The 25,841-nt window shown below is 53.9% G+C and overlaps 4 protein-coding genes across 7 annotated transcripts; 2 read left to right on the top strand and 2 right to left on the bottom strand.

The window, feature by feature from the left end:
* The first annotated feature begins 134 nt into the window (after positions 1–134).
* On the top strand, positions 135–2,008 carry CD68 (CD68 molecule). Its single transcript, XM_072821579.1, has 6 exons — positions 135–309; positions 386–828; positions 974–1,093; positions 1,193–1,265; positions 1,379–1,549; positions 1,821–2,008. The coding sequence occupies exons 1-6, from the start codon at positions 261–263 to the stop codon at positions 1,952–1,954; spliced, it is 990 nt and encodes a 329-aa protein (XP_072677680.1). The 5' UTR covers positions 135–260; the 3' UTR covers positions 1,955–2,008.
* A 1,478-nt stretch (positions 2,009–3,486) lies between these two features.
* On the top strand, positions 3,487–6,744 carry MPDU1 (mannose-P-dolichol utilization defect 1). Its single transcript, XM_072821583.1, has 7 exons — positions 3,487–3,647; positions 4,625–4,690; positions 4,851–4,983; positions 5,255–5,340; positions 5,462–5,580; positions 5,760–5,870; positions 6,005–6,744. Exons 1-7 carry the CDS (start codon positions 3,545–3,547, stop codon positions 6,125–6,127), a joined length of 741 nt encoding a protein of 246 aa, XP_072677684.1. The 5' UTR covers positions 3,487–3,544; the 3' UTR covers positions 6,128–6,744.
* Positions 6,745–6,765: 21 nt separating this feature from the next.
* Positions 6,766–8,325, bottom strand: SOX15 (SRY-box transcription factor 15). Its single transcript, XM_072821584.1, has 2 exons — positions 7,642–8,325; positions 6,766–7,083 (listed from the first exon to the last, which is right to left on the bottom strand). Exons 1-2 carry the CDS (start codon positions 8,172–8,174, stop codon positions 6,915–6,917), a joined length of 702 nt encoding a protein of 233 aa, XP_072677685.1. The 5' UTR covers positions 8,175–8,325; the 3' UTR covers positions 6,766–6,914.
* Positions 8,326–9,670: 1,345 nt separating this feature from the next.
* Positions 9,671–24,224, bottom strand: FXR2 (FMR1 autosomal homolog 2). Of its 4 annotated transcripts, none has more exons than XM_072821573.1 (17): positions 24,063–24,224; positions 18,094–18,146; positions 17,645–17,738; positions 17,175–17,246; positions 16,937–17,085; positions 16,444–16,537; positions 15,829–15,945; positions 13,420–13,590; positions 13,157–13,235; positions 12,567–12,676; positions 12,232–12,318; positions 11,706–11,928; positions 11,362–11,559; positions 11,077–11,277; positions 10,887–10,982; positions 10,651–10,751; positions 9,671–10,368 (listed from the first exon to the last, which is right to left on the bottom strand). In XM_072821573.1, exons 1-17 carry the CDS (start codon positions 24,141–24,143, stop codon positions 10,273–10,275), a joined length of 2,022 nt encoding a protein of 673 aa, XP_072677674.1. In that variant the 5' UTR covers positions 24,144–24,224; the 3' UTR covers positions 9,671–10,272. The 4 variants fall into 4 exon arrangements, with proteins under 4 accessions (XP_072677674.1, XP_072677675.1, XP_072677673.1 ...); XM_072821574.1 differs by lacking the exon at positions 24,063–24,224 and adding an exon at positions 21,046–21,087; XM_072821572.1 differs by lacking the exon at positions 24,063–24,224 and adding an exon at positions 18,466–18,673.
* Between the last annotated feature and the right edge of the window lie 1,617 nt (positions 24,225–25,841).

The raw sequence follows: 25,841 nt of genomic DNA, 5'->3' as shown, positions 1-25,841 counted from the left end.
GTAGGTCCGCAAGGACCAACTGTCCCCAAACTCCGCATCTACCTGTGATATTGAGGCTGGTGACCCATCCCCTCACTTGGTGACAGGGGTTCAATGACTAAGTGATTGGTGGCTGGGGCTGAGGTGCCTGAGTCAGGCTGGGGGTGGACTGGGCTGCCACAGGAAGTCAGACACTTAATTCCTCTTCCAAAAGAAGGCAGAGGCTACAGGCTGGTGTTGAACACACCGTCCCGCACCGACTGGGGTGAGGCCGATCGGTTATGAGGCCAGCCGTGTTTTTCTTGGGGGCCTTGGTGGGGCTGCTAGCAGGTAAGGGGGGGCCCGAGGGGAAGGGGCTCAGGGGGACACTGCCCCATTGCTAACCAACCCTCCCCTCTGCTCCAAGCCCAGGGGACCCGGAGCGACTGTCCCCATAAAAAGTCGGCCACCCTGCTGCCCTCCTTCACGGTGACCCCTACGGCTACAGAGAGCACAGGAAGCCCTGGGACCACCAGCCACAGCACCACCACCGCGGAGACCACCAGCCATGCGCCCAACACCACCACTCACCAGGCCCCGACAACCCCGGGGCACAGAAACACCACCATTCACCCAACCACGAGCAACAGCACAAGCAACACCACGGGCACCACGGGCACCGGCAAACCCCACACCTCCACCAGCTACACCCAGCCGGGGCCAGGGCCAAGGCCACCACCTCCCAGTCCCGGCCCTGGCCCCCAGGACGCCATAGGAGACTACACTTGGACTACGGGTTCCCAGCCCTGCGCCCGGCTCCAAGCCCGGATTCAGATCGGGGTTGTGTACCCAACCCAGGCCGGAGGCCAGGTAGAGCCACCCGTGGGGGCAGGGGTGAGGTCGCTCACCGCACTGCAGAAGGAAGAAGAGAGAAGGGGGCACGCAGGGAGGGGATGGAGGAAACAGGGAACCCCGGGCGGCTGCGGCCTTCAAAACCTCTTTTTAACCGCTACAGGCCTGGGGCATCTCGGTGCTGAACCCCAACAGTACCAAGCCCTGGGGGGACTGTGACGGGGCCCGCCCCCATCTGCTTCTCTCCTTCCCTTTCGGGCAGCTCAGCTTCGGGTTCACACAGGTACCTCCCCACCCCGGCCCCCTCGTGTCCCCCTATCCCCCCACCCTTTGCTGTGCTGGGGGCTCCGGCCACTCTCAGCCTTCCTGGTCGCCTTCGCAGGAGCCGCAGCAGGGTTCAGTCTACCTCGACTACCTGGCTCTGCAGTACAACGTGTCCTTTCCGCAGGCGGCGCGTGAGTCACCCGCCCTCGGGTCGCTTGCCCTGAATGTCCGGGCTCCTGAAAGGGGATCTAAATCGGGGTGGCGGGGACAAGGCTCCAGAGCTGACCCTTCCTCGCTCTTTCAGAGTGGACATTCTCAGGTCAGAACGCATCCCTCCGAGCTCTCCAAGCCCCCCTGGGCCAGAGCTTCAGCTGCAGAAATGCAAGCATCCTTCTTACGCCAGCTCTGCGCCTTGACCTGCTCCACCTGAAGCTGCAGGCTGCTCAGCTGCCCCCTTCAGGGGCCTTTGGGCCAAGTAAGAACTAGTCCTCCCTCCTAGAAGGCTCCCACTGCTCTGACGGCCACCCGCCTCCTTTATGAGATCTTGAACTTTCCTTTCTCTCTCAGCCTTGTAGCTTTAGGGCAACTGCCCTACTTCCTCAGCAGGACTCTGCCCTCTTTCCCTAGGAGCTTCGAGGGCACTCATCACTCTACTTCCCCATGTCCCCCCCACGCCTTCCTCCCATCCTCCTCCCACCTGTGCCCCACCACCACCCTGATGCCTGCCCGCCCTCCCTTTCTGCCAGGTTTCTCTTGTCCCAGCGAACACTTCAACCTGCTGCCCCTCATCGTCGGCGTGATCTCACTCGGCCTCCTCGCCCTGGCGCTGGTTACATTCTGCATTATCAGGAGACGCCCACCCACCTACCAGCCCCTCTGAGCATGTCCCCATCCTTGATACCAGTATCAAGCTTGGCGGCGGGGGGGGGGGGGGGGGGGGAGGGGGCCATTCTCATCACCCAACTGACTCAGAAACAAAGTTACCTTCCTTCTCAGTCTTCTGGAACAAAAATAGAACTAATGCCATCTGAAGGGATGCAGGAGAGAGAAAGGGTCATAAACATGACATAGTTCTCCTCCCCCATCCCCAGCATAATAAAACCTGCTCGAAACACTGTCTTCGGATTTCCCCATTCTTGCCAGGACTAAAAGCTGTCTTGTCACATGCCTTTCTGCACCTTCCATGGTAGGGTCTCAGGGAGCCAGACAATAAGCAGGGGAAGAGAGATGGACACCATCCTATGCTCTGTGACCCCGTTCCCTAGAGCCTGCCACAGCTGGTGTCGAAATCTGCCGCATCCCCCTTCCTCTTTTTCTGGGGCCTCTGGCTGCTTCATTTCCCCAGGCCCTCCAAACCAGTTTCACAAATACAAGTGCAGCAGGTAGCAGTAGCCGAGGAGTGTTCGGGGAAGGTCACACCTGGGTCACTTCCTTTCCGAAGGCTGTGTGGGAGCTCCTTGGCAACACGAACACGGTGCCCGTGTCCAGGGATACTTCTATTTCTGCCACGGGCTGCAGCAGCAGCAGACTCTGACCTCCACCCCCTATCACGCGGGCGCTCCCAGGAGCCGCCTGCCTCCAGCCCGCCCCCCTCCCCTGCGGTGGGAGTGGGTGGCACCCCCAGGGCAGCCGGCGTCCAGGATCTAGAAAGGGTCTCCCAGACAGCCAAAGGGTCTCCCAGACAGCCGCGGTCCGCACCCGGCGGGCAGCCCGTGAGACCTTGCTGATGGCATGGGGTCACCGGAATGGCTGGGAGCTGGGGTCACAAATCCCCAGCGGCCTTTCCTTACGGGGCGGCGGGGGGGGGGGGGGCGCTGCTGATGTGCTTGCTCAGGGCCGCACAAGGCGGAGGGGCCGGCGGGTGGGAAGGACAGAACCCTCGGGCCTGGGGGCTCGCCTTCTCACCGCCATCGCCTCTGCTTCACCCTCCCGGCTCAGCAGCTGCGGGCGCAGACAGCCAGGAGGGAGGAACACGGGGCTGCGTGGAGCTCGGCGCCTCCGGGGGACTGCCTGGCGCACGCTGTCCTTCCCTCTGGAGCCGCCCAGACAACAGGAGATAGGGAGCCATGGCGCCCCCACCCAAAGCCCTTGCGGACACCCATGCTCCTCGTCTCTCAACTTCGAACAAGGTGGAGCCGGCTGGGGAAGACAAGATGGCGCCGCACAGAAGGAGCGGATAGAGAGGTAGGAGGCGCGGGGTTGCCTCCGAACTGGAAGCATAAACAAAGGCGCGAGAAATGGAACTGCGCAGGCGCGCCGCCTCAGCATGCCGTAAGACTCGAGCTGGCAGGGCGCTTCCGAAACGTGGTCGCTGCACGAGATCTATTTTACGGGGTGGGGTGGCGTGAAGAAAGAGCGAGGAAAAGAGGGCCGGGCGGGGGTGGGGGTGGGGGTGTAAAAGGCCAGGGCGCGCATGCGCAGCGTCGCTCCATGGCGGCCCGGAGAGACGGGCGGAAGCTAGCTTTGCAACATGGCGGCCGAGGAGGAGGGCCTGCTCAAACGAGCGCTTGTACCGCTTCTCTTACCTGAGAAATGCTACGACCAAATTTTCGTCCAGTGGGACTTGCTTCACGGTGAGCTTTATTCGGTATCTTTGTCAAAAGTTCTGCCCGAGCGCCCTCGGGCCATCAGGGGGGCGGGACTGCGGGCCGGACGGTGGCGACCCCTGCCACGCCGTGCCGGGCGGAAATCCCTGCGGCGGGGGGCGGAAGTGCCTCGGCGTCCATAGAGGGGGCTCGCCATGTTTGAGCGGGAGGCCGGGAGAGGGCGGCGGCATCATTACTTCTTGGTGATCGTGAAAGGTGGAAAGACACAGACTGCACAAAACGAAGTTAAAATCTGACCAGGTCGTTACGGTCTTTAATAGATTAGTAGACCTTGAGCAAACCCGCGCTTACTCCAAGGCATCTGATGAATTTAGGCTTCGGGGGCATCTGCAGAGGCGCCCTCCGCCCTCAGCATTTGCTGGTGGTCTAATCCTGGGATGACTTGCTTGCCGGCCTCCGTCTGCGAGGCAGGTCCACACAAAGCCCACCGCAGACGTCAGGCCCAGTCTCTTCCCGGCCCCCCACTCTCCCACTGTGCACCTGTCTGGGTCGCATTCATGACTCTCGCTGGGCTGGAGGGGTGTACCAGGGCCTCCCAGCAAGCCCCCGAGCAGGGGCCAGGAGTTCGGGCACGAGGGAGCAGGAGGCCTGTCCTTGGACGGGCAACACACGCGAAGTGGAGCGCCTGGGTTGCTCAGAGGGGAAAGGATGGGAGGTCTCCTGGGCATTGCCCAGCTTTCTGCAGAGAAGCAATGGAAAGCCTCGGAAGTCAAGGAGTTTAGACGTAAATCCGTCTATTTTGGAAAAGTCACCTGACAGTGATAGGATTTGGGGCAGGAAGGCCCCCTGGCCTTTTCACCTGCCATCGGACAGCCCTGATCTTCCTTGTTTGGGTTTGCCCAGGTCTTAGGGAGCAGCAGCAACCCCCAGCAGCCTGAAAAGCCTTTAGCCCTGAGCTGGGTTCCAGGGGCTGCTTTTGTGTTTACTCCGCTTTCTCTTTTCAGTCCCCTGCCTCAAGATTCTTCTCAGCAAGAGCCTGGGTCTGGGCATTGTGGCCGGGTCACTTCTGGGTATGTACCCTGTCTTCAGGTGGAGGGCTGAGATACCAGAAATGGGGTGGGTCTCTTAACCAGTCGAGGTGACATGCTTCCCAGTCTGCCCCATGGCTGTTGTGTGGGGCTCCCAAGGGATGTGGGCTCCTTACCTCTGCCTTTCTCGTCCTTTCTCTAGTAAAATTGCCCCAGGTGTTTAAAATCCTGAAAGCCAAGAGCGCCGAAGGGCTGAGCCTTCAGTCAGTGATGCTAGAACTAGTGGCACTGACGGGGACCATGGTCTACAGCATCACCAACAACTTCCCCTTCAGGTGAGGGGAGCCTACCCTCAATCCCCAAGGGTGAATGCTCGCAAGTGGGATTTAGGGTGAGGCAGGGGAGAGGGCTTATTTAAGCCTTTCTGGAAATCTGGCCATCACCTGTGGACGTGATGAGGAGAGCATCCCAGGGGTGCCCGGGATCTAGACAGGTGGGGGCTGAGGAGGGCGTCAGAGAACTGTGTCCCCAGATGGACGGGCCATGGAGGCTTTCCCTGCCCCTTTCCAGGCCCGCCTTTCTTCCTCCCAACTCTTGACTCTGCAGCTCTTGGGGTGAAGCTCTGTTCCTGCTGTTCCAGACAGTCACCATCTGCTTCCTGGTCCTGCACTACAGAGGACAAACTATGAAAGGTGCCGGGGTTTACCCGAGAGCAGGGTGTGGCTCTTGGGGGCCCTGATGGGGAACTTTGGCTCTGGGAAGCCAGAGGAGTGGGAGAGGCTGACCAGGGCTCCTTACCTCCTTGGCCCCCAGGTGTCACTTTCTTAGCCTGCTATGCGCTGGTCCTGCTTGCGCTCCTGTCACCACTGACACCGCAGGCCGTAATCACCCTGCTCCAGGCCTCCAATGTGCCTGCTGTGGTAGTGGGGCGGGTGAGTACTGGAAGGAAGGAAGGAAGGATGCTGGGCAGAGGGAGTGAGGTGGGGACTGGATGAGGAGCAGAGTGGGAGCCCCAGGTATGGGGGTGTTGGACAGAGGGCGATGGGAAGTCTGTGGCGGGAACATGGAAGAGTTCAGATAACAGAACAAAGGTTCTTGATTTCTTCCCCAGCTGATCCAGGCAGCAACGAACTACCAGAACGGGCACACAGGCCAGCTCTCAGCCATCACAGTCTTTCTGCTCTTTGGGGGCTCCTTGGCCAGAATCTTCACCTCCATTCAGGTGAGCTCACCTTCTCCCCTCTAGAGGGCGCTAAAATCCCGTCCTGGCTCAGCCGGGGACTTCAGGCTGCTCCCTCTGAGCACTTTGGGCTGTGTGGAAGTGACCCCCCCCCCCACCGGCTGCCTCTCACCTAGGAGACTGGAGACCCCCTCATGGCCGGAACCTTCGTGGTCTCTTCCCTCTGCAATGGCCTCATCGCCGCCCAGCTGCTGTACTACTGGAACGCAAAGGCTCCCCACGAGAAGAAAAAGCAGTAGGGCAGAGCTGGCTACTATAGCACACTCCCCATTTCGAGTTATCCACCCGCCCTCTGGGTCCTTCCCATCCAAACCAGTCAGCTGGCAGGATTTATCATTCATTCCTCTACAATTGTGAATTAGTGAGCCAGGGTTTTAGTGGGAACGCGATCCTGGGGGGAAGGGGGCAGGGGAGATTTTCAGACTGACACCTAGTGTGCACAGTCCCCTGCGTGTACGATGAACTCGTTTCATCATTTGGCAGAGATTCCTCTTTTGGCAGCAGTTCCCAGCTACTTAGGTATTCTGGGGTGAGAGTTTGCCCTGTGCTACCCGTCTTCCCCAGGGCCTGACCAGTGGAAGGAATGGGGGCGGGTGGTAGGCGTGTGGCCGCCTCCCTCCCCGAACCTGGTTGGGACCGTCTCCAGGACCCCACTGCTGGGTGGGGGGCAGGAGACAGAGTGACTCAGGTAGGGCCCCAGGGTGGGGTGAGGAGGTTCCTGCTCTGGCAGGTCCAGGCGGAAGGGAGCGGAGACTGCTGGTTCCTGCTGCAGCGAGGGGAGGGTGGAACAGAGATGGGGGAATAAAGACTCTGAGACGTGGTTTAATAGTAAAAACTGTGTTCGTCCTACAAAAAAGAAGTGTGTTGTGTTTTGGGGGCAGGGCAGACACCAGAGCACAGGCTTCCTCAGTACTGGAGGAACATTGAGTTCTAAAGAAAGGTTTGCAGCCTGGGGTGGGGGTGGGAGGTTCTGGGTGAAGGAGGAGGAGAAGGGAGCCCTTCCTGGGAGGTCCATGTCCACAAGGGTTAGAGGTGGGTCAGGGGCATGGGGGCCCCTGACAGGGGGGCGTTGTACGGAGTGGGCGAGCCCGGGGGCAGATAGGGGCTGAAGTGAGGGAGCAGCTCTCCCTGGAGCCTAGGGTTACTCTGAGGGAGGGAGCACGGCGAGGAGGCCTCTGGTTTACAGTGGGAAGAGCTGCAAAGAGAGAGACACTGGAGTTAGAGCCCATCTCGGGGCGGGAGGGGTCAGCAGGGCCCCCATTCACAAGTGGGGGTGGGTGGGCCCCACTCTGGCAAACAGTAGAACTCTTCTCCCAGCCCCTAGCCGGGCCCACTGGGCAACGCAGGTTCAGAACCAGACCCCAGGACTAAGGGCTTAAGAGCAGTGCCGCAGCCATGCCCTGTTGAGGCACGCTCCCCAGCAGGCTTGCGTGCTGTGCCTGTTTTCCTCTTTTGGGGCGGCAGGCCAGGAAGGGGTAGAGTTGGGCCTGGCCTCTCCTTGCCCCGAGGGTTGGGAGAGGGAGCCGGGTCACAGGAGGGCCAGGAGCAGGGAGGAAACGGGAAATTCAGGTAACTAGAGCACAATCACATCCAGAGGGTCTGTAGTTTGATCCTGAGGGGCCGCTGCTGCCAGGCTGGGATGGAGACGCCCTCCGTGGAAACCCTGGGCCCCCAGAAAGCTCCCACCCTAGTGGGGCACTGGGTGGGGGTGGGGGTTCCCTGCAGCCCCTCCACTTGCTTCCTGGGCACTCACCCGTATCCGCCAGGCAGGTAGGCTGTCGAGTAGTTGGGTGGCTGGTACCCAAAGCCCCTGCTGCCTTGGGTGGTCATGAGTCCGGGCCCCCAGAGGGGCCCGCCGCCAGCCACGCCACCGCCTCCCTGGCCGAAGTGTGGTGGCCCGGCGCCCGAGCTCTTGGTCTTGCGTCGAGGCCGGTACTTGTAGTCGGGGTAGTCGCGCAGGTGCCGGGCCCGGAGCCGCTTGGCCTCCTCCACGAAGGGCCGCTTCTCGTCCTCGCCCAGCAGCTTCCACTGCGCGCCCAGGCGCTTGGAAATCTCCGAGTTGTGCATCTTTGGGTTCTGCTGCGCCATCTGGCGGCGCTGGGCGGAGCTCCACACCATAAACGCGTTCATGGGCCGCTTCACCTTCTCCAGCGGGAGCGCCCCAGGGACCCCTGGGCTCCCAGCACCCTCCCGTTCCTGGCAGCCCGAGGACGAGGTGGTCGGGGCCGGGGGAGCAAGAGGCGCCAGGCTCCAGGCCTGATCGTGGGAAGAGCCAGGAAGCGCCATGGGGAGGGTGGGGGGTGGAGGGAAGCCCTGAGAGGCCGTCCTACACGCCCTCCCCTCTAAAGTGGAGCGTGGATGCCCAAACCGGTGTCCTTAAAACGGAAGTGTCTTTCTAGTCTGGAGTCGTTCCAGACAAATCGTGTCCTTAAAAAGTAGGTGTCCCCAAGTTCAGAGGCCTTAGAACGGAGCCCCTGCTCCCAACAAATCAGGCACTTTGGAGAGCCGGTGCCGAATCCGCTGCCTGGTCCGGCGCACCGGGCAGGTTGCACTTGGGTCCTGGATGCCGCGAGGTCCTCCAAACCCAGGTGGCCTTCCACCGAGGCGCGCTCGGTCTCCGGAGCGGTCCCGGGCTCGGGCGCCACGGCCCCTCTCACCTGGCCTCAGCGTCTGTGGCTGGCGGGTGGGCCAGACCCGGGAACAGCTTTTAACCAGACTCCTCCCCACTCCCTCCCAGCAGACCGCGCCTCCTTAAGGGCGCCAACGTCCCCCTCCCTTAGGCAAACCCAGGTGTCCTGTTCTCCCCAGCCCCCAACGCTCCCCTTGGGGCACCACGCCCCCTCCCCACCCAGGACCCAGAAGTCAAGCCTTCCAGCCAGAGAAGCTCTGAACGCCTTCCCCTCCCTTCTTGAGCTTTGGCAATTTAAAGTCAATTCCTTTGCACAATGGGATCAAGCACAGGGGAATCAAAAGCCCTCAGGGTCACAATTGAACCAGGAGGAAGTCAGAACACCCCACCCCTACCCCAAATCTTTTTCTGGTGCCTATTGCTCCTCAAACCCCTGACCTGCCCCTGGGCCAAGACAGTCAGAAGACGGACCATTTTTGCTTCCTGAGTCATCCCAGCAGGTGCTTAGGTGGTGATTCAGCCCCTTTCTCCAGGTGAGAAAATTTAGGCCCTCCCAACTCCAGCCCCAAACCTTGGTTTCTCCACGGCAGGTGGTATCTGCAACCTCAGTCTGAAGGTAGGGAGCCAGGGGCCCCGGGACACCCCCACTCCCAATCCCACCACCAGGGGCCGAGTGGTCAGCAGAGTAGGTGAGTCCAGAGCAGAGAACCAGCAGAAAGGAGAGCTGGACACCGAACTCTGCAAGGCTGCCAGTGGAAGCCTGGCTCCCCATTCTGCCCCAGGCCCGGCCCAAGCCCCAGGCCTCAAGTAATCGGATTAGGCAGCCGGCCTTGGCTCTCGGCTCTTAGCAGGAACAGCTCCAGCCCAGAGCAGCCCTACCTAGCCACCATGACTCAGGGTAGAGGAGTGGCCCAGCTCCCTTGACAGCCCGCCCGCCCTGCACCTGGGGGAGGGGACAGGCAACAAGACCCAGGCCACCAGCCACTGTGTTCTGGACTAGGAAGGGACCTGGGCCCTGGGGACACAGGAATGCCAGGAATTCCCAAAGCAGCCAGCCCAGAGAAGCAGCCAACAAGGGCCTAGGCAGAGGCAGGTCAATCCTAGAGAAACTAAACAACCCAAGTGGGCACAAGGAAGGTGCAGGAACCATGGAGCCATTTGGATTTTTTTATTCTCTTTTTAAATACTGTACAGTGAAAAATAAATACGCCTTCTCATCCACCAGACAAGTTTGGTCCCCCTCCCCCGGGGGACCTTGTCACCCCCCTTCACACACACCCCTGGTTCTACTCCAAAACCTTCCCCATGCCTCCCACCCACTTAGACCCTTACTATCCCCGTCTTCCACAGTGATGAGGCCCCAGAAATGGGGGGTACAGGATGGGAGGAGGGATAGCAGGGGAGCCCCCCTGAACTGTCAAATCTGGGTGGGTCAAGGAGCACCCCGCACCAGCAGGCGGAGAACGGGGGTGTTCAGAGAGATTGGGGCATTAGAGGATAAAGGCACATCCAGTCTGATGGGGAAGGAGAGAGGCTCCCCTCACCCTGGGGGTAGGGCGGACAAGAGGAAGGGGGTATGACCCTGTTACACACCCCTCCACGAGCTCCTGGAGGCTGAGGGGGGACCCAAGCTGCTGTGCCACCCCCCTCCCCCCTAGATAAAGAGCAGCTCCAGCGCAGGTCAGTCGGGCCTGTGAGGGCCATGGTGTTGGGCAGCAAGCGAGATGGAGAAGGGAGGGATGAGGGCTGGAGGGTTTATGAAACCCCATTCACCAAACTACCCAACTCCAGGGGCGCTGAGAGCTCCCCATTCTCTGAGGGGCCCTTAGGAAGCTTGCTGACAGAGTCACCCTGAGGGGAGAGTGGAAAAGAAGAGGAAGGAAGGAATCGGTAAGTGGAAATTCAGGTTAATGCCCTCCCCGCCCCCAGCCTTGGGCTCTAGGCGGCTGGCTGGCACCCCAGCCCTGACTGGGGACTTTTAGGGAACCCAGACAGTCCGAGCCCAACCTTTCCCGCTGCACACGCAGCCCAAACTCCATCTGACATAGCCTTGTCCGTGAATTCCCTGCACCCCCTGTGCCCCCTGCCCTAGGAGGAAAACGCCGTGGGGTCCATCCCACCCGGCCTGCCTACCTTCTGTTCTGAAAGAGAGTCCTCTGAGGGTTTAGTGCGTTCCAGGGGGGGCCGCTGGCGGCTCTGAGACTCTGCTCGGGAGATATAGTCGGCCACGGTCACTGGGGAAGGCAGAGGACGGTTTCAGGAGGAAGTAGGTGTCCAGCCCCTAGACACCCACGCAGCCCCACTGCCTGGCACAGGGCACCCCGTCCCCCAGATCTGAGGAATGATGCCAGCACCCAGTGTTGGCTGACCTGGCTGACGGTCTCCACTGATGGAGCCATCCGTCCGGTTTCCACGGTTACGGCGGCGGCGGCTCCGGTTCCGACGCTGGGGTCTCGATTCATCTTCTGTGGGGCAGAGAAAACTCAAGTGGTGCATCTCACGTCCACACCTCGATTACTGCCCAGCTTGAACCTTTCAGACCCCCGGAGCAGCCCTTACCCAGGCCATTCTCAGTCATACTGGGCCCATCGGACTCCAGGCCCCCATCCATGACGGTCCTGTCCTCATCTGTGCGGCGGCGGCGGGAGCGGCGGCGCCTGGCACTTGCTGGGGGGGGTTCCCCAGGCTCAGAATCAACTGGGGGCTCCGGTTCAGATGTGTCCAGTAGGCTGTAGGGGTTACTGTCTGGATCTTTTAGCACTGGTCAGAGGAGGAAGAGGTTGTTACAGGGGTCTGTCCCCTGTCCGTCTGGCCTGCATCCACAACCCCAGCTGACAGCAGTACCTGAGCTGATAGATGAAGCGTTGTATCTTGTGCTGGGCCGGGGGGCAGGGGGGGGTCCCCTACCCCGGCCCCCAATTGGCCGCCTCCGGCTTTCTTCCCCGCGTGTTGGGGGATCCCGGTCACCTGGCCCAGCTCGGCTGGGCTCCTCCCTCTTCTCTGACTCGGTCTCAGAAGCTGTGGATGGGTCTGAGCTGGGGCCTGCAGGGTGCAGAGGGCTTCAGTCAGGGTTACCCACCCGCCCTGGCTTCAGCCCCCCCAGTCAGTCCCATCTTCCATGTGTCACCCTGTCCTAGAGATTGCCCCCAGACCTGCACCTCTCCCCCACAAGACCTGTGGCGTCTCACCATAGGCAGGACCGCCTGTCCTCCGGCCCCGGCCCCGGCCCCCGTAGCTGCCCCCATAGGTCCGCGTGGTGTGGAGGGAAGAGGAGGAGCTCTCGTCCGTGGTATACCCAGCCTTGTCACTGCCACCGCTGCCCCGCCCGCTCCCAGGAGGGCGAAAGCCCAGCCCAATCTGCCGAAGCTGCTCATCAATCTGCAGCCTCTCCAAGCGAAGCTGCTCCACCTCCTGGTTGGGCAGAAGACGGAGAAAGGTACAGAAGGAGGAATAAATGTAAGACGGATGAACAGGCTCCTTCACTCAGGCTTCTTTGCCCTGACCGCCCCTACATACCGAAACGCTCAGTAACCAAGAGAGACATTGGCTGAACAGGAAAATTACGGGACCCAACCCCACAGCCCCCAATTTGCACTCAGTGGTTTTTGTTCTCCTCAGAGACAAACTGGCACCACAGTTCCTAACTTATCCACCAGCACCTTAGCCTCCCTGCTACACCCACACCCTCTGGGCCCTGGCTCCCGGCTCGGGTACCTGCAGGTACGAGAGATGGTACTCCAGCAGGGCCTGGGCGTTGCTAATACTCTCCCGGGTGCCCACGAATATGAAAGGAACCATCCCCTGGAGAGCAGAGGGGGGTGGTGTTAGCAGGACAGTCAACACACGTACTGACTCCACCCTCTCCTATGGAAGCTCACTGTGTGGGATCATCTGGGCTCTGCATCTACTATGGGGAAACAGAAGCTCCCATCCTCTACCGCTTGGGAACTCCCATCTTCCACCCTAGAAATCCCAGCCCACAGAGAAGGGCTTCAAGAACAATCCCATCTCCTTCTGGAAACCAATTTCTAGATGCAGCTGCCCCATACCTCCTCCCTCGGGTTCTTCTTGTCATTATCACCTTCTACTCGAACCCTCACCACACCAGATTTATCCACAATCTCCTGAATCACTTTCCCGTTCTTTCCAATCACTTTGCCTGAATGGATAAAGGAGGAATTAGGACATTTTTTTAAGAAATGAAGGAAAGAAAGAAGAGTAAAAACAGAGAAGATAAAATCAACTTCTACATTTGGATTCTGTTCAATTTATTCTCCTTCTTCTAAGTTTCAGGGGAGTTTTCACGGGACAAAATACTATAATCCCTAGGAATCTGTTCTTCCATTCTTTTTTTTTTTAAGATTTTATTCATTCATGAGAGAGAGGCAGAGGGAGAAGCAGGCTCCATGCAGGGAGCCCGATGTGGGACTCAATCCCAGGTCTCCAGGATCACACCCTGGGCTGAAGGCGGCGCTAAACTGCTGAGCCACCAGGGCTGCCCTGTTCTTCCGTTCTTGTCACTCCTATGACAGACTGAAGTTTCCTTGTGAAAACTGAGGTGCTGAGCCCAGAACAGCTTTTGGGAATCTCCCTCCTCCCACCCTGTACTCTCTCCTACACGTACACACCCTCAACTTACCAACAAGGTTCCTGGGCACTTGCACAGAGTCCTCAGAAAACTCAAGGTAGCTTCGGGCCTGTCGACACGCCTCAGGAGTCTACAGGGAGAGGAGTAGGGAGTTGTTACCCAGACACTCATTTTCCTGCCACTCTCTGCCTTTGGGAAAGTGCACTGCCACCAAAGTCAAGGAGGGAGATCCACAGGATTCAGATTTCTTTTTCATCACACACTCTCCTCTCTCGACCCCCAAGGGACCTAAAGAGCAGCTGTCTTTTGCTGACCTCCCCATAGATGCGGAAAGTGCAGGTCTCTTCACCCAACTCAATGGCAGTAACCCCAGGTACTTTTCGGGCCTGCTGGATGTTGGCACCATGAGTCCCAATTGCCAGTCCCATCAGGTCCTCTCGCACCGTGAACTCCTCCTGGAAGGCCGCCGCCAACTGCTTACTTGTCTGAAATGAAAAGGCACAGTGGGGTTTGTGGCAGCGGAACCCCAGACACCTGTCCCGGGTCCCTAACACTCTGCAGGACTTAAGCAGACAAAAATATGTGAAAGCAAGCCAGAACCACCTTGGATCCACAGACCCCTGGGACCTGTATGGAGAATTCAGGAACCAGCCATTCCACTCCTACCTGGCGAACACCAATGGCTTGGGGTGGGGGTGAGGGAGGTAAACGAGGGCAGGGTTTGGGCTGGGAGCCACCACAGTTCAGGATTTGGCTCTGACACTATCTGGTTATGTGACGCTAAACACAACACACCCTCGGGGCACCTGGGTGGCTTAGCGGTTGAGCCTTCAACTCAGGGCGTGATTCTGGGGTCCTAGCATTAAGTCCCACATGGGGCTCCCTGCAGGGAGCCTGCTTCTCCCCCAGCCTGTGTCTCTGGTTCTCTCTCTGCGTCTCTCATGAATAAATAAGTAAAATCTTTAAAAAAAAAAAAAAAAAAAAAAACACAATACACTCAGTGTCTCTGTTCTGTCATCTGCTGAACTGTTCCACCTGACTCATCCCACTCCCAGACTATCAGAAGGATTAATTAAGGCTGGTGTGAAAGGCTCTTTCACAAGGTAAATGTAAGAGTAAGGAACAATTACTCTGACCAAACTAATATCAACTCCCAAAATAAAACCCAAAAAACTGAGTAGAAAGCAAGAGGCTGAGAAAGCATATAAAGAGCTATGGAAACCACACTACCACTTCCTCTCTCCATCAGTCCTCAGATACCTGGGCACAAGGGCAGAAAGACATGGAAGGTTCTGGAAGAGGAAGTCCTAGGTAGAAGCACCAAACAGGAAAGCTATTTGAAAGGGGTCATTCCTGATCCCAGTCCACTACATCCTACTTCCAAGATGGGTGGGACTGTATTATGGCAAGGACTTACCTCAGGCAAGAAGGGGATGGACAAAAAGGGACCACGCTGGGTATTCAAAATAACTGCATTAGGGAGGAAAGGAGAGGCTCTACGATGATTTACAAATGTTCTCTAGAAGTTTGCCAAGAGTTTTATTCTTAAACTGCCTGACGGGTACAAGTGTACCTAATATACTATGTTTTTCCTTTATGCAGACAATTATTTCAAGATAATTTAATAAACAAAACAGAAAAAAAGAAGAAAAACAAGATCTCTCAAAAACAAGACTACATGTACGGCCAACTTAACTATCTTTTTCAAAGACTATTTATTTGAGAGAAAGAAAAAGTGAGGGCGGAAAGGAAAAGAAAGAATCTTGAGCAGGCTCTGTGCTGAGCACGGAGTCCCAACTCAGGGCTCGATCTCACAACCCTGAGATCGTGACCTGAGCCAAAATCAAGAGTTGGACACTCAACCAACTGAGCCACCCAGGCGCCCCATATCTGGCACTCTTTACCACACTGATCAATACAACCAGGTCCTAAGAAGAGTTGAAGTCTACCTTTTGTCACCAGGGAATCTGCTCGTTGGGAACTTGAGCAGACATAATTTGTATCATCTGGGGGTAATGGTGAAGTTCTGCCAGTGCCCTGAGTAGCATCCCTGGAGAAGTGACAGACCACTATGATTCACAATGTGCACAGGCTCGGAGAAAAGCCTACCAAAAAGATCAGTTCTATTGATAAACGGAATGGATGTGCACACACACACTATTTGTATAGGATGGTATGGCACCTAAGCAAAGGGAATCTGACCATCCTAAGATATCAGAACTCAAAAAGACCTTGTTGAAATATTTTAGTCTAAACACCTCATTGTCACACAGATAAAGCTCAGTGAAATCAAATGATTTGCCAAAGGTCAATATTTGACAGTGGTCCTTCCAGAATACAAATGGTTCTCAAATAGACCCTGCAAAGCCGTTTGATTCCCAGAGGTGATCTGGGGGAGGCCAGTGGAGGTCCGGGTCACACTCCCTTCTTCTACTTAGGCAGAGCTTCTCTGATCTGTTTTAGGCATTGTGTTTTCAAGTAAAACTTCACTTGATCAAAGGGTCCCATGGTTAAGAAAAAAATGAAAACAACTGTACTATTATAACATGATGAAGCTCTGCCATCTGGAGGAGTCTGGGAAAAAATAGCAGACCCAGGTTTAATGGCCCAGAAAGACCTTAGTCTTTTTGTTCTGTAAACACAAGAGCATGGGGGGAGGATGGGATGGGAAGGCAGGATGATAACAATACCATTCAGCAGTATGAAGTGAGGCCTAAACTTACTTCCAGGTGCTTGGTAGCCTCCTCATTGCGGGACATGAGCAGGAGTTTGGTGCGCAGGCTTCGAAAATGCATGTCACCCAGTAGAGACGCCCGCTTCACAGGGGCTTCTGTAGTTGACTGGGAAGAAACCAATGGACAAAATCATTGAAACTGACTTTGAATACACAACGGGGAAGACCCAGGACTGGGAACCAGGATGCCTCAGTCTCTGGAAAAGGACAGGAGTTAAGAAATGAAATGAGAGAAGAGAAAAATCACTATCAGTTTCACAAGGGCCTACTATTATCAGGGTACCTAAGAGAAGTGATTTTAGGCAGAGGGAGGGGTGAGAATCGTATAGTCTATTTTTTCAGAGCCCAAATATGCAAGGGAAGGTCCAGACTGCAAAAGGATGGCCAGGCTTAAAAAAAAAAAAAAACTTAAGGTCATACGTGAGGGAAGACTCAGGAAACATGGCCTGGGCCCGCAGGGGTCAGGAGCCATACAAAAAGTCTTCTTTGACAAATAAACAGAAGCACATCTGAGCCCCTTCCTTTCTGCAAAGGAGTTAAAAGGGGAGGAAAAAAAAAAAATCACTGAGAGGGTTTACGTTTTAAGTCAGGTCAAATAACTCACCAGAATGAAGAGCTCACTATTTGTGATGTTGAGAAAGATGCAGTTCGCTCCCAACGCTTTCTTGAACTCTTTATGGACATTTTCATTGGAGCAGCTGCCAAGGAAGAGAATAGTGCTCAGTGGGCACAGTGTGCAGTTCAGAGGTTCAGAGAGATGGGGATGACAAAAATGAGATGAGGAAGGATGGGGGAGGACGAGGAAGACTGACAGTACAAGAAGGGCCTGGGAGGGATCCCTGGGTGGCTCAGTGGTTTGGCACCTGCCTTTGGCCCAGGGCACAGTCCTGGAGCCCCGGGATCAAGTCCCACATCGGGCTCCCGGCATGGAGCCTGCTCCTCCCTCTGCCTGTGTCTCTGCCTCTCTCTCTCCCCACCCCATAAATAAATAAATAAATCTTTAAAAACAAATAAACAAAAATAAGAGGGGCCTGGGAGAAAGGTGGGCCAACAGGAGGACTGTCAACGGAGCCCCCATCCCGATGTCCCTGACTCACGCCTCTCTCAGATCCTCAGGCACAGCCATGGTAACCTTGAAGAAGCTGCCTTTGGTTGCAAGGGGATTGGGATTAACTGGCCGGAGCCGTTCCAGGGTGACAATCTCATTGTAAGTGGCATCACAGGCAGCGTATTCGATGACGTAGAACTGGCAGAAAGGAAGAAACAAGTGTGGATGACCTGAGCGTCTGTCCCCCCCCTTTTCTGTGACTATGGTCCGTGCTTCCCATCACTCACATCTCCCTTCATCATCCGCACCCGGGCCAGCCACCAGCCGCAAGGTTCCTGCTCATTGGCTCGAGAATAAACCTGGAGCCGAAAATAAAGAGATACTGAGGCCCAGCTAAAAACATCACGAACGAAAAAAAATTAAAAAATGAAAACATCATGAACGCAACTTTCAGACCCTGGGAAGCACATTATACCACAACAAAGGAGACACGAGGAAGGAGCTAATTAAAAGCCCAGAGGGTGCTGTCACCATAACGGGAAAGTAACTCCCCTGAAACTGGGAAGCTCCCTGAGTTTGATCACAACAGGGAAAGGGAGCTGGTGCACTTCTCTCTTCCACAGCCTACTGGGCTGGGTTTCAGAGGGAGGAGAGTGAACCAACCAGAGGAGAGCCTGGGATACTGGTCTCAGGGCAAGGGAGACCACAGAATCCTGGAAAAAGTGACATTTAGAAGGGGTGGAGCCCTGGCTCTTACCTCCACCTCGTCCCCCTCCGTGATCTCTTTATTATAGTCAGCTGGAGGTGGGAGCCGGACATCCCCAAAAGGAATCTGTCTCTCGCTCTGCCAGCTGCAAGGGAAACCGTGACATGAAAGCTATTTGGGATCATGTTGCTATTTCTTCAGGAAGGGGTTACTGCCTCTGCTGGGCAGTTCCCACCTTCTCTGGTGATTAGAGGCTAAATTCTAAGCCCTGCTCCACTGTATCTTCTGTCTCCTGCTAGAATCCAAATACTAGGTCAACCGTTTCCCCCCCCACACACACACATTTCAGCCCATTCCTCTCCTGGGGTCTATATAAGTTGACCACCCACACCCCTGGCTCTCCCCCACCTATTACATGCCTCATAGGACTCAGCCGCCCCCTCTTCTCCACTCTCCTTCTAGGACCTAGTATGCTGGATTCTCTATTCCCAAGGTCTTACTTGTTTTCAAAGAAGATGGTGACAGAGTCTTCATGGACATCCTTCACAAAGCCCTAGAATGGATTTTAGAACAAAGTGAAAAGAAAAGAAAAGAAAAGAAAGAAAAGAAAAGAAAAGAAAAGAAAAGAAAAGAAAAGAAAAGAAAAGAAAAGAAAAGAAAAGGAAGGGAAGGGAAGGGAAGGGAAGGGAAGGGAAAAAAGAAAGAGAAAAGAAAGAAAGAAAGAAAGAAAGAAAGAAAGAAAGAAAGAAAGAAAGAAAGAAAGAAAGAAAGAAAGAAAACGACAATTTACTACCATCAAGGGAAAAGAGACGGTTACCTAGAGTTTTAGATAGAGACACAAGAAATTTAAAGATAGGACCAGAAAAACTTACCTGTACTGGGGACTGGGGCAAGAATATGAAGTTGAGGCAGGGACAAAAGAAATGACACTGACATGGAAAGACAACTGGCAAAATCCACAAATAAGATGAGACAAATGACACAGAAGGGGAAAACATCACCTGCATAAGAACAGCCTGGAGACTGATGGGTCTACTATAATTCCCACAGGGGCCTCCCTATCTATCTGCCTCCTGTTGTGCTGAGCAACTTGCCAGAGTTCAATTAAAATACCAACAATACTCAGCAAGGCTAAGAATATCCCATGAGACAGTGTGAGGCTGTCCTGGAACACCTAGAGGACATCAGGATCTGCCAAGAGAGAAAAGGGTATAGCTCCCCAACGCAGCAAGAGACCTGAGCAAACTCGGTGCCTTCGTGCCTGGGTCCTAAGTGAATTCTTGGAACACTGTTGAAGTTCAAAAGGATGAACACAATTTATAGAAGGAGAAATCAGGACTTAGGATATGTGAGATTTCTGAATGCTAGACTATGACACGCTGCTACGAATCTGAAAAGGGTAAGACCCCCACACCCCAAATTGAGACCATGACTTGGGAGAGGAACAGGGATGACTGAATAGCTGGTCCACTTCCTACTATCTCAACAAAGACAGGCAAGCTCTATGTTCAATCCTATGCTCCCAATTTTTCTACCTTCTCTAATTTTCACATATTCAAAATTAGGGATTGTTGTTTTTGAAAGTCCAATTTATCAATTTGCTCTTTTCTAACTGAGCTTTTGGTTTCCTGAGAAAATTTTGCTCAATCCAACACCCAAAGCTTTCACCTATTTCTTCTACAAGTTTTGTAGGTTTTTTTTTCTTTTTTTCTAAAAAAGATTTATTTATTCATGAGAGAGAGAGAGGCAGAAACACAGGCAGAGGGAGAAGCAGGCTCCATGCAAAGAGCCCGATGCGGGACTTGAACCGGGGAATCTGGGATCATCCCCGGAGCCAAAGGCAGGCGCTCAACCGCTGAGCCACTCAGGCGTCCTAAGTTTTGTAGTTTTTATTTTACATTTAGATCTATGATCTGCTCTGAGTTAAACTTTGTACATGGTGCAAGATATGCAGAGTTCATTTTTTACCCGTGGACAGTCCGGTTGAGCACTATTTGTTGAAAAGACTACCCTTTCTCGACTGAATTGCCTTTTTGCTTTTGTCAAAAATCAGGGAAGTGCAAATTAACATATTACCAACAGACAGAAAGCAGATTGGTGGTTGAAAGAACTGGGAGTGATGGAAATATCTTGATTGTGGTAATGGTTTGACACGTATCTATATAGATATGTAGACTGGTATCTAAGTCAAAACCTCTCAGTTTATACTTCGAACATATGCACTTCAATATTTATTCCTCAATAAAACTGTTAACAAAGAACTAGGGGTTGGCGCGCCTGGGTGGCTCAATGGGTTGAGTGTCTGTCCCTTGATTTTGGCTCAGGTCATGGTCTTGGGGTGGTAGGCTCGAGCCGGGCTTTAGGCACCACACTTAACGGGGAGTCTGCAGTAAGTCTGTTTGAAATTCTCTCTGCCCTTCCCTGCCTCAAATAAATAAATCTTTTTAAAAAAATTTAGGGATTTCAAAAAGTCTAACACACAAGAACCATTCCTGAACTCTGCAGCTATGCGTAACAGCTGAGCTTAGGAGAGAAAACACCGAAAATGCACACTTCTATCATTACCACCTCAATGAACTGGTTGAACGTAAACATTTACTATACTGCTGTTTCCTTACGGTGGGAAAACCAAAACTCAGATTTCATTCTTTGATACCAGCTGGCCATCCTTCTCTTCTTTTGGGATCAGATCTTGTTGCGGCGCCTCACTATGCAGAGCTTTACTACTGCCCAAGGCATCTGGTCCTCCTGGTGCCTGCCCTTCTGCTCAGCTGTGCTTTCGTTTTCTCTGCCATTCCCCATGTTTTCTCCACTCTTTGTACAGCTCCACCTATACCCAAGCTTGCTATTCCACACACGAGTCTTCTGAGGCATTTTCACTCCTCACTGTTTGCCTGAGTCCTTCTTCCCCCTTGGGTTCTCAGCTCCTTGAGCATCCTCCACCCTCCCCTCCTAACAGCATCACTTTCCTTTTCTTTTCTCCCTCTGTGAGGGTCTGTGTGGATTTCTAGAAACATTTTACCTAGCTCCTTCTGTCTTTATCCAATTCTTTTTTTTTCTTTATCCAATTCTTTATCCAAAATGTCTGTCCCTAAACTTGAAAAATAGTTTAAGAGAGGATTAGCTCTTCTCAAAACATTTTAGGGATGAGATAAAAAGCATGGAGGAGATAGAAGAGAATCACTTGTCTGCCTCCTTTAAGAAGAGATTCCCGCTCCTAGATATACTTATTCGCAAAGGATATTCCCATGGTTCTAATCCCATTCTCCCCCAACATGTTAGGGTTAGCCCTCAGGGAGAGGTAGCACTACCACCCTGTTTTTCCTAGCTACCACTATCTGTCCCCAAGGCAGAAATAGCTCAGAATGGAGTTTCCCCTCACATTACTCAGCAGTTCAACCAAACACCACACAATCTTAAACTTCTAGGGTCTTTTTCCTTCAAATACTCACCAGAACAAGTTTTCTTCCCAAACTCATGTTAACTTCACCCACATCATCCATTTTTTTCCTCCAAAGATACCAGTGGTAGAAAGTGAGAGATAAGCAGGTGAGAGCAGGAGCAGGTGAATCAATCTCTAGAAAGCCAACTAGATCCAAAGAATGACTCAATTCAGTGGCTGCAGCATATCCCGGCTTTGGCTTAAAGGGCTTAGGACCAGAAAGAGGAAGAGTACCCAAGCGTTCTAGATACTTGTTTCCTTAAATAAGATAGAAAATTATTCCCCACCTCTACCCTATCTTCTAGTCCTGGACTCTCAAAAGAAAGGAGGGGGTTCTGGGAGAAAAACAGGAGGGGTCTGGATAAAAACCACAGCTTGAAGCTGGGGATGCTGTATTCCTTAAGACAGGAAGAGGAATGTGGACATCCAGGCAAGGTCTGGAACGTTGGCTGATTGTGCCCTGAAAGGTGAACAGATATTTCATGAGGAGAGTACAACCTAGAGACTAAAACACTTTTAGGTACCGGAGAAAATGAAGAGTTGGTGGGATAGCTACAGGATAACTTATATTCCAGATCTGACATGTGCAGTGCTATCGTGGAAGATGATCAAAAACAGGACCCAATTCTGAGACAGGAGAAAGGGGCCTCCCCAAATTTATAGTTCTAGAAGCAATGTAAACATTCCTTGACCCACACCAAAGTTTGCTGAGTCATGAATATTAAATCAGCAGCAAGGTCAGAATGGATAAGTATCTATATGGCACTGAAAGTTGAAGAAAGATTAGTCTGAATTTAGGAATTTATTGTTGTTTTTAACTGACCCATGAGGCAGAAAATGCTAACATGGCCAGAACACAAAATCCACATCACCTGGCTTTCAGCTCAACTCCAAACTCTGATTCAAAGCATCCTGTCCCTAATTCACCCAAGTCTATCATTGTCATAGCCCACGGGGTAAAGGGAAAGATTGAGAGATTTTCTGTTAGACACTTGTATGTGTAAAGAGAAATGTGTCCCCAGTCTCACACAGTTCATCTGAACTGGATACCAATCTTTCCCAGCAATGCTTGGTACCTATGCTTCTTAGAAAAAAGCAAGTATCATTATCTCAATTTTAGAGTCATTTTTCTTCAAACCCAGAATTCGGGGTGGGAGAGACCCAAATGAAGAACAAGATACTGGGGAAAATGGGGCTAAAATCTTACAAGGAAGGGTATTTCAACAAAGGTACGCAAATTTGAAGAAAAGGGATACAAGAGACAAGCATACTCTATCAGAATCAGAAAGGAATTAGAGACTTCTGCCAAGAAAACAGAAACACTATGGAGGCAGGCTAGAAGAAAAAGTCTTGAGTTAGAAAAGTATGCAGAAAAAAACGACAGAAGGGGTCAGTTGGGAACTTCCTTCAGACATGGAATAAGGTGGTTCCTGGGGGATACACAAGTTTAGGATAAAAAACCAAAGACTAAGGCTGACAGGATAATCTAAAATAAAGAGATAAGTGTTGCCACAGGCTCTGAATAGAATGAAATTTGGTGAGGGAAGCCAGGCAGAAATCGATAAGCATTTAGGGTGGGTAAAAAATCACTACACTCAACTTATCAACTGAAGCCAGGGCAGAAACCTTCCACTCTAAGGGCAAAGACAAGACCCTTACAGTTACAGGACTTCTGTTCCAGTTTCTAGGATAGAGTTGGAGAAAGTCATTTCCAAGGGCACGAAGATGCAGAGGTCTTTTACAGGAGGAAAGGCCTGAAAGAAAAAGAGAGGGGACTCTCCCTCCCATGTGATAAGAAGATATCCCTGCTCTTGCTCCTCAGGGTAAAATGAAAGAAGACAGGAATGAGAAAAATCTCTGGGATGATTCCAGGCATAAAATCTAAAGAGGATCAAAAATAACAGTTACAAAGAAAAATTCCTGAGAGGCAAGAAGGGGTCTCCCTCTGGCTTAATCCAAAGGGGAAAACAATATCCTAGAAAATGGTTTCAGAATAAAAATGGTGGTAGCAAAAGGAGTTCTAAGGAACCACATCCTGGGCAAGGCAAAAGTGGATGTAAACAAGGATCCTTTAAAGATAAATCCCCTTCTTAAAAAAAAAAAAAAAAAAAGCTATCAGATTCCCAAACTGAGAGTTGACCAGAAGTCTTCTCCAAGTGGCAATCCCTCAGAAGATCTCTTCATGTGATTAGGAAGGTGAAGCTCACCCTGCTCCAGAGGAAGAAACTATAGGAATGATCTAAAGATAGCTGAAGTCAAAGTGAGATACAAAAAAGAAATGCACCCTCCTGGAATGGCAGACCAGCCAGCCTTGGGATAAAGGGCTGGAGTGAGAGACTTGGGGGAAAGATGCCACCTTACGGCTAGGAGGCAACTTGACTGGTACAACAACCCAGAGTTGCTGAGGTCAACGATAGCAAATGTCATCAATGGATTTTGACCGTTTCTCCTTGGGTTGGGAGCAGAAATACAGCAGGAAAGTGGGGTGAGTCCTGCAGAGCCAGGAGGCAGAGGCCTCTCGGAGGAAGATAAAAGGATCTAATATGGGACGGCCTTCCCAAGAGGGTAATAGGGAGGAATAAAGAGAATTCTCCATGTGCTTGGACCGTGCGGGGTGGGGGGATGTGATGAAGGTTTAAGGTATGTCTTCTACTAGGGAAACAAGAAAAGTCAACGAGAAGCTGGGGAAATGGGGTCTCCTGGTGGTGGGGTGGGGTGGGGTGGGGGGAACGACCGGGTGCCGATCCGAGCACAATAATGCCCCGATGTTCATTCTCTCCAAGACGGAGTGGGGGTTGGGGAGTGGGGGTGGTTAAAAGCAAGTGTAATTAATAGAGGGAGCGAAAATCGGAGGAAAGGGGGCTCACTTGCAGAGGTCCCCCCCAGGAGGGCTGCGGACGGGAGCGTGGGTCCGGGGCTCGCGGGGTCAGGACTTGGCTCCCGAAACGCGATCCCGCCCCACCGGCCCCCGCCCCGGCGGGGGGAGGGGGCCGCACACGGGTGTCCCCGGCCGGAGCGCCGCCTCACCTTGTAGAAGGCCCCGTTGGAGCCGCGCACCTCGACGGGCAGTCCCGGCTCCACGTCCCCCCCGGAGGCCAGGCCGCCCATGGCGCCGCCGCCGCCGCCTCCGACTGCCCCGGCGGCGGCTGCAGCGGCGGTCTGAGTCCGGGCCGGGCCAGGCCCCCGGCGTCTCCCCGGGGGAGGAGCCGGAGGGGGAGCCGCCGGGGGCGGGAGCCGGGCCGGCCCCACGGCGGCCCTGCCACAGCCAACGAGCAGGGGGCCGGGGCCGGGCCGCTCCCCGTCCGCCGCCGCCGCCTTGGTCTCCGCCACCGTGAGGGAAACGGCCGCCGCCGCCGCTGCCTTCGTCACCTCAGCTTCCGCCTGCCGCCGCCCCCGCTGCTGCCTCAGTCCCGGGACCCGCTGCTGCCGCTGCCGCTCTACGGCCTCCACCTCCCCCTGCCGCTGCCGCCTACTGCGCAGGCGCACCGGGCACCCGCCCGCCGCGCGCGGGGCCCGGAGGGCCACGGCGCAGGCGTCAAGGCTGGCGACCCAGCTCGCGCTCGCCAGCGCATCAGGGCTTCCACACTCCCCTACGCTCTTTCGCGCCCCCTGCTGGTCGCTCGCTTGCGCTTGCGCAGAACTAGACGGCTTCCTTTCTTCACCATCCGCTCCCCCCCCGCCCACATCTCTTCCTTTCCCCGCCCCACAACACTGAGCGCGAACCAATCGTGCGGAGGGAGGGGCCGAGCCCACTCGGTCGGATTGGGTTTCTGCCGCTCCGGGTCAGGCCACACCCACTTCCCCGCCGGGAGCATCCCCGGGCTGGGGCGAGCTGGGGACGGGCATGCGCCTGGATGACTGCTTGGTCACTTTCCCCACCTTTGTCTTTCTTGGTGCGCACGCTCCAAAGGAAAAAAAAAAAAAAAAGCAGCCCGGTGCTCTTGCGCCGGGCTTCGTCCGGACGCACGTATAGACTCTTAGGAGCATCTGTAACTCTAGCTGGAGACTTAGGGACCGCGTTGTTGCCTCGAGAAGATGCCGATCGTGCATACAATGAAACGTTAAAGGATGATTTCAAGGCGGTACCAAAAAAGCAAAGACGACTTAGATTAGCTACTGGATTTGGTATCCAAATACTGAGGATATTCACAATAGGAAAAAAAAAATGGAGTGGAGTAAGAAGGGGTCGTAGAGGGAAAAATTTAGATTCCTGAACTAAGATAGGAAATTTAGTTGTTGGGCCACCTGGGTTGCTCAGTGGTTGAGCATCTGCCTTCGGCTCAGGGCGTGATCCCGTGGTCCCAGGATCGAGTCCGCATCGGGCTCCCTGCAGGGAGCCTGCTTCCCCCTCTGCCTGTGCCTCTGCCTCTCTCTGTGTGTCTCTCATGAATAAATAAAATCTTAAAAAAAAAAAAAAGAAAAAATTTAGTTGTAGAAATGGATATAAAGTAGCACAGAAATTAGAATCATGTGTTGTGCATTTAATCATTCAGCGAAGTATTTGTTTCGCCCTCACGGTGTTCCAGTCGCTGTGCTAAGAACTAGGGGTACAAAGACAAGATATAGTCCCCAAAAGAATGATTTTGTAATATACCGGGAAGGGAAGGATAAACAAATTTAAACCAATCCGTAAGTGCATAGGGATTGACCGAAGACGTGATAGAGACCAGGACTAGGTTTAGAGGGAATTCCAAGGGTCTTCAGAGTGACCAGAAGAAGACAGAAGAAGTAACCTGAATTGAGATATGAGGTCTGAGTAAGTGTTTGCTAGAGGGAAAGCGCAGTAAGAGTAGTCTCGAGCTATCA

This window comes from Canis lupus, chromosome 3 (genome assembly GCF_048164855.1).
Source record: "Canis lupus baileyi chromosome 3, mCanLup2.hap1, whole genome shotgun sequence".
Lineage (NCBI taxonomy): Eukaryota > Metazoa > Chordata > Mammalia > Carnivora > Canidae > Canis > Canis lupus.
The sequence above is the reverse complement of the archived record's forward strand: the minus strand, read 5'-3'. Positions and strand labels throughout refer to the sequence as shown.

Excerpts from the sequence above, each read along its gene's own strand:
- CD68 (XM_072821579.1), top strand. The coding sequence starts at position 261 with ATGAGGCCAGCCGTGTTTTTCTTGGGGGCCTTGGTGGGGCTGCTAGCA. Across the intron at positions 829-973 it reads CAACCCAGGCCGGAGGCCAG|GCCTGGGGCATCTCGGTGCT; the intron begins GTAGAGCCACCC and ends TAACCGCTACAG. Across the intron at positions 1,094-1,192 it reads TCAGCTTCGGGTTCACACAG|GAGCCGCAGCAGGGTTCAGT; the intron begins GTACCTCCCCAC and ends TCGCCTTCGCAG.
- MPDU1 (XM_072821583.1), top strand. The coding sequence starts at position 3,545 with ATGGCGGCCGAGGAGGAGGGCCTGCTCAAACGAGCGCTTGTACCGCTT. Across the intron at positions 5,581-5,759 it reads CTGCTGTGGTAGTGGGGCGG|CTGATCCAGGCAGCAACGAA; the intron begins GTGAGTACTGGA and ends TTTCTTCCCCAG. Across the intron at positions 5,871-6,004 it reads GAATCTTCACCTCCATTCAG|GAGACTGGAGACCCCCTCAT; the intron begins GTGAGCTCACCT and ends CCTCTCACCTAG.
- SOX15 (XM_072821584.1), bottom strand. The coding sequence starts at position 8,174 with ATGGCGCTTCCTGGCTCTTCCCACGATCAGGCCTGGAGCCTGGCGCCT. Across the intron at positions 7,084-7,641 it reads TACCTGCCTGGCGGATACGG|CTCTTCCCACTGTAAACCAG; the intron begins GTGAGTGCCCAG and ends CTCTCTTTGCAG.
- FXR2 (XM_072821572.1), bottom strand. The coding sequence starts at position 18,600 with ATGCAGGTGATGTTTTCCCCTTCTGTGTCATTTGTCTCATCTTATTTG. Across the intron at positions 16,538-16,936 it reads CCTGAGGATCTGAGAGAGGC|CTGCTCCAATGAAAATGTCC; the intron begins GTGAGTCAGGGA and ends CTTCCTTGGCAG. Across the intron at positions 12,677-13,156 it reads AGTGCCCAGGAACCTTGTTG|GCAAAGTGATTGGAAAGAAC; the intron begins GTAAGTTGAGGG and ends TTATCCATTCAG.